This window comes from Canis lupus, chromosome 36 (genome assembly GCF_003254725.2).
Source record: "Canis lupus dingo isolate Sandy chromosome 36, ASM325472v2, whole genome shotgun sequence".
Classification (NCBI taxonomy): domain Eukaryota; kingdom Metazoa; phylum Chordata; class Mammalia; order Carnivora; family Canidae; genus Canis; species Canis lupus.
The window spans coordinates 13,930,558-13,947,071 of record NC_064278.1 but is presented as its reverse complement, the minus strand read 5'-3'; the positions used below and the strand labels follow the sequence as shown (position 1 = coordinate 13,947,071).

At 36.8% G+C, this 16,514-nt stretch overlaps 1 protein-coding gene across 3 annotated transcripts in view; it reads left to right on the top strand.

Moving 5' to 3' along the window:
• ABCB11 (ATP binding cassette subfamily B member 11) overlaps positions 1-16,514 on the top strand; it is an 88,070-nt gene that overhangs the window by 57,849 nt on the left and 13,707 nt on the right. For all 3 annotated transcript variants that reach the window (XM_025460076.3, XM_025460077.3, XM_035698568.2), the window contains 4 exons: positions 920-1,022; positions 7,634-7,798; positions 13,335-13,439; positions 13,530-13,691. In XM_025460076.3, coding sequence (XP_025315861.1) covers positions 920-1,022; positions 7,634-7,798; positions 13,335-13,439; positions 13,530-13,691 — 535 coding nt within the window. The remainder of the gene's footprint in view (positions 1-919; positions 1,023-7,633; positions 7,799-13,334; positions 13,440-13,529; positions 13,692-16,514) is intronic.

The window sequence follows — 16,514 nt, the reverse complement described above, 5'->3', positions numbered from 1 at the left end:
TCTCCATGCTTCTATCTATACTGTTCTCTCCACCAGAAATGCTTTTCTTGCAAAAACCCAAGTCCTACCGTAGCCACCTCTTCCAAGACCCTTTCATGGAAACACCTGCCATGTATTTTTTTTCCTTTAAATTTTCATACTTTCTATTCAAACCTGCTTTAGAGCAATTGCTGCGTTCTTTCTTCCATCAGAGTGGGGTACATGTTTTGCTCTTCTGTAAGATTTGAAACTCCTTGAGGGAAGAGGCTGATTGACCAGTCTCTGTAATCCCACAGCACCAGGCGTTGGTCTGCATGTTGTACATGTCCAACAAGCCTCTGTTAAATGAATGAATGAATGAATGAACACATCACATAAATTTTATTTCAATAAGGTATTTGTTAACTATGTAAATTTTAAGGGCAGTACATAACCTAAAGAAAATCTCACCAGGGACCCTATTTTCTTCCTACTAGCTTATTTATATCCAGGTGACCTTGCACTACAGTAAACATCAGGTATAACTAGAGAGAAACAGGTATCAAGATTACAACCTATAACCAAAAGGGAGGTAAAGGCAGTGGGCCATTGCTATGATAGCAATTAATATACCATATGGATATGGAATGGATTTGAATCTTGGACTTTTTTTTTTTTTTGTAGACTGGTAGGACAGCTTTCTTCTCCTTCTCTCCCTCCCTCCTTGAACACATTCTGAATCAGAGGGTTAGCTTGGGGCCCAGAGTATCCAATTTAATTAGCAATGCCACAAGAATAGTTCTGTGGAACCTAACCAGGAAGCTCCCATACCTGGTTACTATGTGACCTACCAACCATTTTTGTTTATTGGACACTTGTGACTTAGCTGAAACACCAGTTAAGTCCTGTTCCAACCTGCCCATAATCTACAGACTCTTTCATTCTTTCTGTTTATTTGCAGAGCTTCACTCCGACAACGCTCCAAGTCTCAGCTTTCTTACCTGGCACATGAACCTCCACTAGCTGTTGTAGATCATAAGTCTACTTATGAAGAAGACAGAAAGGTCAGGCACCAGTCGCTCTTGGGGATTGGAGGCAGTCTTTCCTGGGGACTACTGTATGACATTTAAACCTGAGAAAATGAGTCTGCAAGGCATCCAGTAATGTTAATTAAGTCAGATTAAATGGGAGAACCCATGAGGACCTGATGAAAACTCTAAATTCTACAAAATATGTTAAAAGAAATGCAGATTAGTTAATAACGTTAAGAACATCTAGTAACTGAAACTGGACTATAATGGTTAATCAGTAGTTTTTAGGTGAACCATTGAACAGACACAGGCAAATAATATGTACTTAGGTTATTTGATCATGTGTGTATAATTTTAAAAGCTTTTAAGAAAACAATTTCTTGAAAACAATTTCTCTCAAATTTTTAAATCTCCTCCTTAAATTATAATAACCTTGGCAAGTGTTTATTCAACAAAGGTATCTGAAAAAGTTAGCTCTTATGCAAGTTATCACAATTTTTGAAAGGATAGAAACAAATTAAGTTTTATGGACAGTTGTTTACTTCACATAGTTTTACCATAATTTTTTAAAGATACATCTAAAATAACACTATTCATGTTAATATAATTCAAAAACTACAGAAACGAAAGTGATAGGAGAGGAATCAACAGATACAGCAATATTTCTTCTTCCTAAGGAGGCAGGTCCTCAAAGCTGTTGTGTACACTCTACTTCCCCTAAGATGCCCCTCTTCAAAGCCTTTCTTAAAGTCTGCACTTCATTCTTCAGCCCAAGAGTGTCACTTTTAGTCCCCCACTACTCTTCATTTGAAACTTTTCATGACAGCTTTCTTATTGAGTCTCGTTTGGGGTCATGTTGTCTTATTCTCTTACTAAATAATAAGCTTCTTAAAGTTAGTGACTATATATTATTTATGTTTGTATCACCTCGGGCACTTAAGTAAGTGCCCTATACCTATTAGGATATTGGGAGATTTTAAAAGAGGATGAAAAATTGAATTTCCACAATTAGATAAAGCCCAAATCACAAGATTTATCAAAGCAACTCAGTCAGAGGATATCTCAATTATGAGCACATCCATTAGGCACGATGACATTTTAAACTGTCCTTAAAATTTTTTTAATGAGAATCCTTTTGGAAGTAATTATAAACCTTTGTTCACAGTGACAAATGTGGAATAAAGTACATCCTCCTTATGATCTTGTGACTATGACAGAAGGATTATTAAGGCTCTCTCTTGGTTCTAGTACATTAGGAATGAATAAATGTCTCCATATTCAATAGAGTTGGTTTAAATAAATTTCACGGAGAAACACTTTTTCTCAGGAGCAGCAGGATGAATCACAGAGAGAGGAAACATATTTAGCAAGCATGATTGCTTACTGCATCTTGCCATTAAGGATTCAATTCTTCTTCTAGACCTAGAGATAGATACTTAATTTACGTACATGGTGCTGCCACTAATAATGACAAGATGCCTCCTATAAGGAGTCTGGTAAAGCTCCAAGGGACAAAGAACCACATTGAAATTTCAAATGTAACAGTGCCAATCATATTTGACTTTTGCCTTTTTTATGTTTTTTTTTTCTAGTTTCTGTAACTATTTGGCAACAAAAGCAAGAGAAAAAGAAAGAAAGAAAGAAAGAAAGAAAGAAAGAAAGAAAGAAAGAAAGAAAGAAAGAAAGAAAAAGAAAGAAGAAAGAAAAAGGAAGGAAGGAAGGAAGGAAGGAAGGAAGGAAGGAAGGAAGGAAGGAAGGAAGGAAGGGAAGGAAGGAAGGAAAAGAAAATCTGATTCTGCTGTTGCTGTTGAAACTGGCAGGTAGCCCAGCACAGCAGCAGAGATCAGATTCCTGGAGATCTGGAAATCAGATTCCCACAGGGTTCTCATGATGCTGAGGAAACTCAGAAGGGAACCGTTTAAGATGAAAACTAAATCAAACATAAAGAGTAGTTTTAGAGAAATAAAAATGCTTCATATGATAGTCTACTTATCTAAAGTCTTGTAAATTAGAATGGAGTAATTAAACCCGATTGAATGTAAACCAGTGTAATGTTTAAAAGATACCATTTTATATTCTCTCTCCAGTTAAGAGAGAAAAAGGAAGAGAGGGAAAAAATAACAGGGAAGCCGGTGTGATCTTGCTCAAACTCCAAGAAAATAAGATCTTATGCTTATATTAATGCTGCTCATTTGTATGGTAACAATATGAGAGTTTTAAATTTTTATTTATTTTTAAAAAGATTTTATTTGACAGAGGGAGAGAGTGTGAGCAAGCACAAGCAGGGGGAGCAGAGGGAGAGGGAGAAGTAGGCTCCCTGTTGAGCAGGGAGCCAGACATGGGGCTTGATCCCAGGGCCCCAGGATCATGACATGAGCCAAAGGCAGCTTGTTAACTGACTGAGCAACACAGGTGCTCTGATATTAGAGTTTTTAAGATTTAAATTAATAACTTTTTTATTTAAAAAAATTTTTTAAGATTTTATTTATTTATTTGAGGAGGGGGAAGGGGCAGAGGGAGAAGGAGAGAGAATCCTCAAGCAGACTCCGTACTGAGCACAGAGCCCAATGTCGGGTTTTATCCTAGGACCCTGAGATCATGACCTGAGCCAAAATCAAGAGTTGAATGCTCAAATGACTGAGCCACCCACGTGCCCCAACTCATTTTCTAAACAAACAAACAAACAAACAAACAAAAACAGTGGAATTAGGGTCGATACCATTTAATTTATGAAATTTCTAATCCCAAGTAATATTTTAAAGCACTTTAAATATATGGGATATTCTAATCCCAAGTAGATTTTAAAGCATTTTAAAAGTTAACTGAATTCCACAAGCCTAAACACTGGCAAAATCCTTTCTTTTTCTCATTCTATGGAGGAGTTCTAACCACAATCTGTTATTTGGGAAGTGTTCTTCTACTGCAATGCAAAAAGTTTACTTATGTAAAGGAATTATCTCCACCTTGTGGTCTCTCAGAATTTTGACTGAGCATATAGAAGAGATGGTTGCATGAGAAGCTTGTCCTTCCATATGCTAAGTGGGGTTACTGGAATCCCGGTCTCCTAGTTATCTGGGAACAGAACTAAGACTGCAGTTTCTTTCTTCCCACTCCCCAGGCTGTGCTTTGGGCTTCCAGAAGTGGAATCAGATCTTAGTTATAAGGCTGATAAAATTCAGTGGAAGATGAGGGGAAACCTGTCAGTCTCTGGTATCAAGACCTCTCTCTCAGGGAAACTAACAAAGTAGAATCTATAGGAATTCAAGTCCAGGTCAAAGGTTTGCAACCCATCATTTCATCACAGCTGACTTAGAAGATAGGGTTTGAGCATTGCTTACCAGGACAGAAACAGGATCCTTACAAATGACTTTCAGTATGTGACCATTTGGAGAACACCTGCCCCTTTGTCATAGTTACCATTTATTATCATCAAATCTTTTTTTTTAAGTTTTTTTTATTTTTATTTATTTATGATAGTCACACAGAGAGAGAGAGAGGCAGAGACATAGGCAGAGGAAGAAGCAGCCTCCATGCACTGGGAGCCTGACGTGGGATTCGATCCCGGGTCTCCAGGATTGCGCCCTGGGCCAAAGGCAGGCGCCACCCAGGGATCCCTATTATCATCAAATCTTAATGTCATTATCGAGGCAGGAGACGCTTATGGATTAGCACGCAGAAACCGATGCAACAAAGTATAGAAAGCAGGACATAAGATTCAAGTAGGAAGTTCTATGAAGGAAACTGAGGAAAGCCCAGTGTCTACCACTGAATCACATTCTTAGTAGAGAGCTCAGTATTTTTTTAAAATAAATGTTTTGTTGCATGTATGCACCATGGGCATAAAAATTTCACTTATTCTTTCATCCAATAAATATTGATTGTACATCTATAGTGTGCCAGGTATTGTGTTATGGATGCAAAGATGAACAAGAACCACCATCCCCTCCCTGCACAAGGGTTCCTAGCAGGATACTTCTTTACTTGTGCACATGTGCAAGGTGCCACTTGACATTGCTACGATAAAGGCAGGAACTCTACAATAAGGGAACACATCAACTTTTATAATTTCTCCTCTCTCTGTGAGTTACTGGTTTGCCACAAATACAGGGAAGATGAATAAATCATCTTTAGCCTTTTTTAGATGACTAAATTTGTCTTCAGCTTTGCAAAAATCAAAGGAAAAAATCTTCTATACATTATGGCTTTATAGTTTGTTTTCTTCTTCTACTCTTCTTCTTTTTTAAAAAAATTCTCCTACAATTTTTAAACTATATCATATAAGTCAATCAGAAGTCAATTACTCAGGGACAGATTTTCTAGTTTTTGCATCATTCAGGCTTGATGGTGCACCTTTTTGGGGGTCAGGGGACAGTTTCCCTTAAAGTCAAACATCTAGTGAAAGGGGACAAGAGAAAATTATTCATATCAATTACATTTGCCTCTTGTTAGTTTATCTTGGAATGATAATTACTAGGGGAAAAAAATCACTTCACATTATTTTTAAATGTCTCAGGTATTGTTATTTAGGGCTACGGAAACCTTCAAGAATCAGAAGGCCAGGGAAATTTCTGTCATGTCAAGGTTGTGAGTGGGCTGTTTCGTGGAGCAGTGGTTCTGGGAAATGTTGGAGTTTACTGTGTCTGGATGGTACAGCACAGCTGACATTTTCCAAATTCATAACCATGGATTCATGATTATGAATTTCAGCTCCAGAAAGAGTCTTGGAGATTACATACTCTTGGGAATCTCACAGACTGGGCTTTATTACTAGAATTACCTGAGGAGGAGGGGTGCCTGACAGGCTCTATCGGGTAAGCATCTGCCTTCGGCTCCGGTCACGAACTCCGGGTCCTGGGATCGAGCCCCATGTAATTTTATAACTCTTGGCCAGTGTAGTAACCAGAATATATCATTTGCACTGGTTCCCAGCCCAACCCCCATATTTAAAGAGGGCCAGATGATACCAGCAAATGAAGGGGATGTGTTACAGGAGAGGAATTCTGATATGGAGGAGCTTGAGTCTTTTATAATTGGCAGTAAACACATCTGCTCTTTTCTTGGGATGAAGATCTCATCTCTCTCCTCCAGGGCTATTTGCTATGCAAACATCCTTGAAAAAATAGTCTGAATAAATGTAGTCGATGCCACTGCATAAGACGTACAGAAACACAAGAGACCCACAGAGAGTTGTCTTCCCCAACTTAGTCCAACTATCTCATTTGGAGGATGAGGTAACTGAGCCCCAGAGAGCTAAATTGCTTGGCAATGTATTCCACAGGTGGCTACATTGGGCTCATCCAAGAACCCTGTTCTTTCTATGCTTGTTCTACTCATGCTTGCCTAGGCACCCCACTTCCTTCCTGGAATTGATTTCCTAGAGTTAGTAAGTTGTCAGAGGCGAAATTATTGAACAGAAGGATTTGCTGCATGAATGTATAGTGACAAGTGCAAATGTTGAGGGCAGGCCAAGAGAGAATTTGAAATGGAAGAAATAAGAAGTCCAACACCAGCCAAGCTGCCTTCCTCCACCCTATTTGGCTTGCAATGATAATGACATAACATGACCCAAGACTTTCTTTAAACTGAATTAGTAATGTGGTCTTTGACTTTGGAAGCAAAGAGAAATTATTTGAATTTTCTTGCTGTTGTCTGTTCCTGACATTCTACTACCTAAAGGTTAAATTGCTATGCATTCATGCAAGAGAGCACTAATTAAATAGATTTGTAGTTAATTTGTTATAATATTTTTAGTATATTTTAATAGAAAAAGTAAAAAATGCAAAAATCTATATAAGCCACCTAAAATCCTTTCTTAAGTGAAGTCAGTAATAAATTTAACAAACGATTGAACAATCAGTTTTAAAGATCAAGCATGAATAATATCTGTAGTGAGGAAAAATGATAGTGAACATGATAAGATTCTGAGTACAATATTTGCCTTCAAGAGGAAAATAATTTGTTACTTCAGACACTTCAATGACAACTAAAGAGATCAAAATAGGGAAATATCAAAATACTTTTCACTTCTTGCAAAGAATATGTAGAGCATAGAAGCCCCAAATGGATTACCATTTACTTCTGGGCACTAATTAAGGAAAATTTTATAGAAAGCAAGTAAATGATAAATGTTGACACCATTTAAAACATTTTGATGATTACTGTGCCTTGTTTCAGATACACTGACCTGCCTCAGAGCTTCAGTCAATTACTAGACTATAGAACTTTGCCATTTATGAAGGATATACCTTGAAAGTGTTACAAGTCCTCAAATATGTGAATACTACCATAGCACAAAAAACTTTTTTAAATTGGAGGGGTTACTTTTTTCAGAGATCCAACATATTTATTACTCCCTCAGAGTTAACATATATCTAATTGTGAAATGAAAACCAAATGCTCACCTTTAGATGAGTGCTCATCTAGTGTGTCCCTTCCAAGTCACAGCATGGTCTCAAACAATTCAAATCCATTTCTTACAAAACAATTATCACTACATCTCAGAGACCTTTGAGGTCACTCATAACCAGTCAAACCATGACTTTTGAATCTGTGAATACCAAAGAATCTGCTGTATCATTAAAGAACATGTGCAAAAATGTCTGAGTATACCCCAGGATGACTAGTATAACCCTTCTCCCCTCAAGGACAAGGACATTCCTGTGGAAGAAGAAATTGAACCTGCCCCCGTTAGGAGGATTCTGAAATTCAATGCTCCAGAGTGGCCCTACATGCTGTTTGGGGCCGTGGGTGCTGCTGTCAATGGGTCGGTCACACCGCTTTATGCCTTTTTATTCAGCCAGATTCTTGGGGTAAGCAAACAACTGGATTAGCTTTATTCTTCTCATATTTTTTTGTTTTTCTATCAGTGGATATTGTCATTTTTTATAGGTTGGCTCTGTATTTTAATGGATTTAGCTTTCTTTTCCTCATCTTTAAAGGATTCAAAGTGCCCAGAATCTCCATTACACAGAAGGTAAGAAAATGAAGCTGAGTGATCTCAGTTGGGCTGGCAGGGCACGTCTCTAGTCATCGTGTCTGTAAAAAGCTGTACTGTGGCTGCAAATTTAGTGTAAGGAGAGGGCAATTTCCATATATGCAAACAAAATCATAATGCAAAGCAGGTGTGTTGAATAATACAAAAGGAATTTAGGACGTTTTGATCTTTTAAACATTTTTTATTTAAATTCAATTAATTAACATATAACACATTATTAGTTTCAGAGGTAAAGGTCAGTAATTCACCAGTCTTATGTAACACGCAGTGTTCATTATATCACGTGCCCTTCTTAATGCCCATCACCCAGTTACTCCATCCCTCCACCTCCCTCCCCTCTCTAGCAACCCTCAGTTTGTTTCCTATGATTAAGAGTCTCTTATGGTTTATCTCCCTTTCTGATTTTGTCTTGTTTTATTTTTCCTCCCTTCCCCTATGATCCTCTTGGGCCGTTTTGATGTTGCTGAAACAGCTGAGGTGCGAAGTTTGGCTTGTATAAGCAGGTGCAAGTGCACGTTGTAGAATTGTCTGCTCTGCTGATTGTACCATTGAAACAGCAAAGTAGAGAAGGAAACAGGAAAAGGAAGAGAGAAGTAAAATAAGACATGGATAAAGGATAATAGCTTATTTCAATTTTTCACTTCCTAGGAGTTTTGATATTCTCCATCTGGCTTCACTGCTACAATAAAAAATAATAACTACAAGCATTAATTGACACTATCTAAGCACTTTATTTATAATAGTTCACTAAATTTTCCTAGTAACCACCCGAGGTAGGTATTCTTATTGTTCCCATTTTACAAAAAAGCGAACCAAGTTATACAGAACTTAGGTAGCAAATGATAGATCTGGGATTCAAATCCAGTGTGACTGGAGAGCCAGGTTCTAATAAGACTCTCATTGCAAAATTCGTTATCAAAGTTCTGCCAAGTTCTTTAGTTGAAATTTACCTACACACACAAATCCCATGAGATCAACAGGGAGGCAAATCTAGAATCTAGATAACTTTATTAATTTGTTTATGGTGAAACAGGCATCAGGCAGTAGGGCCAACACTAGAACCCAGCTTTTCCCAAGCCTAGGCTAAAGGATTTGCCAGCACACCACACTGTCAGGGCTTACTAAGAGTCCTGTGTTTTTAGTTTCCCCTCTACTTCTCGTTCTTTTGTGGCCTCTCTGGAAGAGGTCCTGACCAGGGAAATGTCCCCACAAGCATGATTCATACAGAAAGACTGTTACAGTCTACAAACAAAATCAAGTCAAATGTGTAGGGAGGGCCTCAGCCACCGCTTAATTTCCATACTACCCCCTTGTGGTAAGTGAGGAAATCAGGTTAAGTTCAGATTGGAAATTGGAAACAGGGCCCTTCAACTCTGGTAAATTGAATTTCTGGTTGTGTGAAACCCTTTAAGATGACAATCTTTTAAATAATTAAAATAATTAAAAGTAATAATTAAAGTAATTAAAATATGCTAAATATTTTAGGATGTTTTATTTAAATTCAATCCAAACATTCAATTCAAGAACATTCAAGAAATGTTCTTTTATTCACTCAACAGATATTTGTTGATTACCTCCCATAGACACTGTGCTAGAGACTGGGGATTGCATTCAGTCATGCCTTCTCTAATAGAGTTTCCAGTCTCTGAGAAAGACAGATATTAGACATAATATCTCATAATTCAACAAATATTTGTTAATCACTTATTATTTGTCAGACATCATTGCTGGGATTGAGGATAGAGTAAGGAATAAGAAAGCCCTCCCTGCTCTCATAAAGCTGACATTCGATTAGGAAAAGGCTCTGGAAATGCATCCCACTGAGCAGTGATGAGACGTAGAAGGCGTGGTGGATAGGGTTGAATTTTGTAAAGACCCAACTGTGCCCTAGATCTTTGCTTTTGAAAGAAATCTGGGATACCAGTTTTTTTGCTGATCACCACTTTCTTATAAAAACACAGAAAAGAATATACTAACTCAGCTTTACCAAACCCTGTACATGAGCTGCTATGTAAAGAGTGCTGGATTCCCAACCAGGAAGTCTTTTCTTTCTTCCTTTCTTTCTTTCTTTCTTTCTTTCTTTCTTTCTTTCTTTCTTTCTTTCTTTCTTTCTTTTTCTTTCTTCTTTCTTTCTTTCCTTTCTTTCTTTCTTCTTTCTTTCTTTCTTTCCTTTCTTTTCCTTTTCTTTTCTTTCTTTCTTTCTTTCTTTCTTTCTTTCTTTCTTTCCTTTCTTTCTTCTTCCTTTCTTTCTTTCTTTCTTTCTTTCTTTCTTTCTTTCTTTCTTTCTTTCTTTCTTTCTTTCTTTCTTTTCTTTCTTTTCCTGAATCTAACTCTTCTGGATAGTTAGTAAGTACTATACGCCCTAGGATCACACCATGCCATTTCTCCGGGCCTTGGATTCCTCAACTATAAAAGGAAGGATTGACAAAAAATGGTTTCTAAGATACCTTCCAGCTCTGTTAGTCTATGAAATGGCCAAGTCAGAAAAAAAGTGATGATTCAGTCAAAACCCCTGCTCTCCTAGAGCACCCACCAGTTGTTCATAGTGAGACTAGTCTCTGTGATTGTTCTGGTCACAACCAGGAATCCTAGGAAAAACTGAGCTTGAGCAACTAGACTTTTCACTTGAGGGCTGCAGTACCAGAGTAATAGGATCTAGTTGGTGAAGTCCAAAGTCTGCTCATGGTTAATGGTCTCACAGGGTTGTATTTGCTAAGCAAATGATGCTAAAAGAAGTACTATTTTCCCTCTCTGATAAAGAAGATCATTTCTGTTAGTCTCTTAGCATAATTATCAAATATTCATCAGTAGATTCATGATACCTTCATCTCACAGGGTATAATCATGAGTCAGATAATAGTTTACAGTTGCGCTATTTTCATCCTGACATACCTAAAGGGCATGATACTCACATTTGGTGTATTGAGACCACAGTTTGGAACATTGGCCCAGAAAATGATTGGACACTATTAGGAGCCTGGTTGCTAATCTAGTGAAGCATCAGTACATACATAAAACATAATTTATCTGATTCACTTTCCATGGCTCTATTTCACTTAGAAAGTGTACAAGTGTCCCAAACACAGCAATGTGGATGTAGCATGCTGGGGAAATCATAATCTTTGGAGCCAGCCAGCCCTGGATCTGTAGTAGGTCTCTGTTCTGTATTCTCTGGGTGCATTTGAACAAGTGGCTTTTCCTTGATGAAGTCTTAGTTTCCTCATCTGTAATACAGGGTAAGAAAATCTACCTCACTGGGATGTTTTAAGAAGCCCAATTTAAGGAAATCTTCATTTAAGTTAAAGTAGGTTAAGCAACATATTTGGCATCTGGTAAATAGCAATAGTTTAGTGAATGTTTCTTTTCTCCTTAAACAGACTTACCATTACAAAAATAGCAGCGATGTATCGTAGAGGAACCTATGGATGGGTAGCTTCTGGGGTTGCATTTCAACAAGAATATATAAAGAATAGAATTTTGTGAATAAAAAGGTTATGGATAGACAGATGCACAGTCTTGAACTGGGCAGTTGTGTGGATTTAACATTAGCCAAATACTTTAACACTGAGAAGATGAGTAATGCCAAGAGCCAAAAAAGCCTGCCAAGAAGAAAACCACTGGAATCACAAAAATAGACATTTCCTTGTCTAATGATAACCACTAGCTAAACAAACTGGGAATTGTGGCGTCACAGTTTGGGGCTTGGGGGATTTGTATAGTGATTTTTAAAACCAAACTGAAACAGGTCTTTAAATCCCTAAACTTGTAAACTCTGTAAAGTAAACATATGAGTTATTCTATGGTGGGAAGAATGACTGTAGAATCTTCTGAACCCACTTCCACCTGTATTAAGAAGCATGAAGACCCTGGAAACTGTCCTTAAAACAGTAAATCTTATTAATCTAGAACCCCTCCCTCCATTTTGGAATTTGTGATTTTTGAATAGGTTATTTTGCTTTACAAAAAAGGGTTTGTTAACAGAGTAGTATACATTGTTTGCAAGATGTATGTGGCAGGCACTAAATAAATATTTATTGAATAAATGGTTTCTTTTGAGCATCTGCTTGTTAGCATTGTTCTAGTTACTTAAATTAATTTAGAATAATAAATAAGGCTGTCTAATGCATACTTTTTATGGAACTCAGAGTTCCCTCACTTAGCCCAAGTTAAGAAGTTTTGTTGTACCTGAAATCTATTTCATTATAGGGTAATGTCATTAGAATATGCAGCTGTTCTTCCCCTTGTCTTATTGCAACAGCTGAGTCCCCAATCGGTTACTGAGCATACATCTGCAAGTTCAGAATATGCTTATAAAGTATAGTTTACTTCTCATTGTAGACTCAAAAACCCCATTCACAACTTCCATAGTTTTCCTGGGGGGGCGAGGGCATGTTTTCAACTTCTTCTGATTTAGAAACAACCTCAGTCTCAGGTGGATGGAAAGTGTTTTTTCTCCTAAGGCAATTCCAGTTAATGCCTTGATAGCTAGTTACTTTTTTAATGATGCTATTATTCATCAATATGAATATATATATACACATATATAATTATATAATTCATATTATATATATATATATATCTATCTCCCCGGTGGCTCAGCGGTTTAGCGCCGCCTTCGGCCCAGGGTGTGATCCTGAAGACCCGGGATTGAGTCCCACGTTGGGCTCCCTGCAGGGAGCCTGCTTCTCCCTCTGCCTGTGTCTCTGCCTCTGTGTGTGTGTGTGTGTGTGTGTGTGTATGTGTTTCTCATGAACAAATAAATAAAATCTTTAAAAAAATAAATAAAATAAAATAAAATAAAATAAAATAAAATAAAATAAAAAAGTAAAGTAAAATAACAGGGTACCTGAGTGGGAAGATCATCTTTATTGCTTCTATTTTTTGAGGACATAAGTCATGATAATACTCATCTTCGTTCCTTTCTTCCCTCCCTCCTTCCTTCCTTCCTTCCTTCCTTCCTTCCTTCCTTCCTTCCTTCCTTCCTTCCATCTTTCCTTCCCTTTTTCTTTGCCTTATTACATAAAGGATTGGAGACATTTAATCATATTTCTCATCTGTATCAATGAAAAGCTGACACAATTGCCTACATCACATTAAAAAACAAGATGAAAATTCTGCAAATGGTTTCTATTGGTTTTCCTTTGCCAACCTTCCTTTCCCACAGGGAATTAAAGTACACATATTCATGGCTAACTTTGGTTAAATTTCTAGTATGTTTTCTTAACCCAGTGCTTAAGAAAATGTTCTTTTAAATATATCTTAAAATTTGAAATTTCTTTTACATATATTCTGGGTTTTTTTGCTATTGTTTATAATAACAAAGTAATATCTTTGCTTACAATCTTGCAAAGACTTTTTCGCTTCCTGATAAAGAAGAACAAAGGTCACAGATCAATGGTGTGTGCCTGCTGTTTGTAGCAGTGGGCTGTGTATCCCTTTGCACTCAGTTTCTGCAGGTAAGGAATTTTATTTTTTAGCAAGTGATTTCACAATTATTTCCTCTCTTTTCGTGTTAAAATATCACTAAAGGCTCCTTTATGTTTCAGGGATATGCTTTTGCTAAATCTGGAGAACTCCTCACAAAAAGGCTGCGTAAATATGGTTTCAGAGCAATGTTAGGGCAAGACATTGGCTGGTTCGATGACCTCAGAAATAGCCCCGGGGCATTAACAACAAGGCTTGCTACGGATGCCTCCCAAGTTCAAGGGGTAAGCTATGGGGGGAAGTCAGGGGTGTTTTTAATGGAGGAAACATTCTTTCCTTTGAGCATTCTGGTAATCACCTGTATGTTTCCCATGAAATAGGAACTCACGGGATTCAGATGTCCCAGAGCCACATTTCCCACCATTTCCAATGCTGACAAACAGCAGTGTCTTCCAGGCAATGTCCAGAATCGGTGCCATAAGTCCAAATCTGTCAGGGTTTCAGATTTACTGGAAGTCTAGCAAACTGAGAGCTTTTCTGAGACTCATTCTCAGATCCTTTTCAGGCCCAGAGACTCAGATTCTACAAGACTTCATAGCACCCCCTAGAGGGTGGAAGCAAAGCCTCCTTACACAGGTGCTCAGCTTGCAGGCAGTCTCAGGAAAAGAGAAGATCTTCTGGGTTGCCTCTGTAAAAGCCAGTCAGGAAACTGAAGAAAAGAAGTAAATGATTGCCATCTAGAATCCCGAGGCATTCGGAGAGACAAAGCTGTGGTTTCTGAACCTCAGGACCTGTAGCCTTGTTGAGGTGACTCATTCTTGTGTCACCTGAACAATGATGAGGCAATGCTTTTAGAAAACCAGGGGTTTGTATTAAAGTGAAGAGAGTTGACTGTGTTGCCTAGCACCTCTACGCACTTTCTGTGGGAATAAAAGAGAGAGAGAGAGGGAGGAAGGAAGGAAGGAAGGAAGGAAGGAGAAAACCACAATCTGTGAGGTTCTTGGAAGAACTCCACCCCAGACTGAAAAACTGAGTGCCATTTGTCTTGACTCCTAGCCAGTTCAGCCAAAAATATGGACAGTGGTATGGGAGACTTTCAGAGGAACATGGGATCCTCTTCCTCAGAGCTTTTTTCTAAGTATACATGTGTTTCTCACAGACCTTGGGTCACACTCTACATGTTGTTTTGCAATCTTTCTGTTTTTCCCCCCACAACAATCTGACATAAGCATATTTCGGTTATTATATATTCTTCTAGAGTAGATTTTTGATGGTTGTATAATTCATCATTTTAATGCATCATCATTAAAGAATTCCTTATTTAAATGTTCTTTCTGTTTTTCCCCTTATAAGCAACTTATATCATTTTACATCAAGCTTGGCACATCCCTGATTGTTTTTTTTTTTTTTTTCTTGTTCTCAAAATATAATTACTGGATCAGAATGTATAATCATTTCAAAGGGTTTTTTTTTTTTTTTTTTTCATTTCAAAGGGTTTTAATGTGTGTTGTCTCACTGCTTGAAGAAGTTTGTAGCAATTTCCTTTTTACTGTCTGAGTATTCTAGTGTCCAATTTACTTGACTTGAGCTTAGGTTAAATAAATAAGCTATCACCTTATTTCTTCTATTTTTGCATCCTTCAATCTGCAAGGGCTTTTCAAAGTTATTCACTCTCACTTGAATTCAGAGAGTAGCATCTATTCATCTTACAAGAATTTTTACTTATCCTTAAAAAAAGTTTCTAAGAGTTTCAGTAATATTTTCATTAACCTTTTTTTTTTTAAAATAACATTGCTTACTCAGGTCAAATTTATTTTAATAGTAAAGTAAGGTAGAAATCTGGCTTTTTTTCCTCCAAGCTGGATAGAAAATATTCCCCCACCAAACTTTAATGTAGATTTCATTTTCCAGCTATTTGAAATCCTCCTGCCCATTGTGAATACCAATTTACCACAGATGCTTGGAGCTATGGGGATTCTCTATTCTCTTTCATTGTCAGCTTGATTTATTCTGTGCTGGGACCTTACTCTTTTAGTTATGTAACTTTATAAATTTTTATTATCTGGTAAGGTAGATCCTTGCACAATAATTTTTCCTTTTCAAAATTCTTTTATTTATTCCTAGACATTAATTATTCTAATGTACTTTAAAATCATCTTGACTTCTTTGAAAATTTTATTTTGATTCCAACTGAATACATCCATGCAGCGACACCCCCCCCATCTCCCCCTACCATACACACGAGGATTGCCATTGTGGGGATACCCAAAGTCCCCTCTTGAGAAACATACAAACAAGAATCTTTAGTTTTTAGCAAGATATATAGGACATAATATGCCATATACTATGTAGAGTATATATAATACACAGATATATTAATGTATCACTCTATCTCATCCATTTTTTCTTATGTAGTTTTTCACTATTTTGAATGAATATTCTAGATTGAGATTTCAACTACTAGTTTTTGTATATTTATCTTATGGATATCCATTTTTTCAAGTTTTCTTATTAACTAATTATTTAAAAATTTAATAGAGTCTTTGGGTTTTCTAGGTATATAATCCAATTATATTCAAAGAAAGATAATTATATCTCTTTTTTCTTTTTCAATACTTATACAACATCAGGTATGCAAATTCTCTACTAAAATTCATATGAGTAAGTTCTCTCCTATTTTCTGACAATGTGCTTCCAAGGGTATTTTTATATTGATCAAAACATTAATAAAATTCCCTGGAAACTACCTAAATATTCACCAGTAAGAAAATAGTTGAGTGAATACATCCATTCTAAGGAAAATTAGGAAGCTACTTTAAAGGTATTAATGTCATGATCTGGAAGGATGGTTGTTACACTGAAAAAAACGAAGTTCAAAGTAAAATCTAGTCTGATCCCTTTTTCGTGAAAATGTTTATAGTTACATATGTATATATATTTTATGTATCTTAAGCCATATTGCTTTTTAAATTTTCTAAATTTGGTTGAATAAAATGTAAAAGAAAACAAAATAATGACATCCCGAAGAACTATGCAGCTATTTTCCAAATTCTCTATAATGCCTGACTGTCCTTGTCAACTAGAAATTCTTTTATTCCTTTTAACTG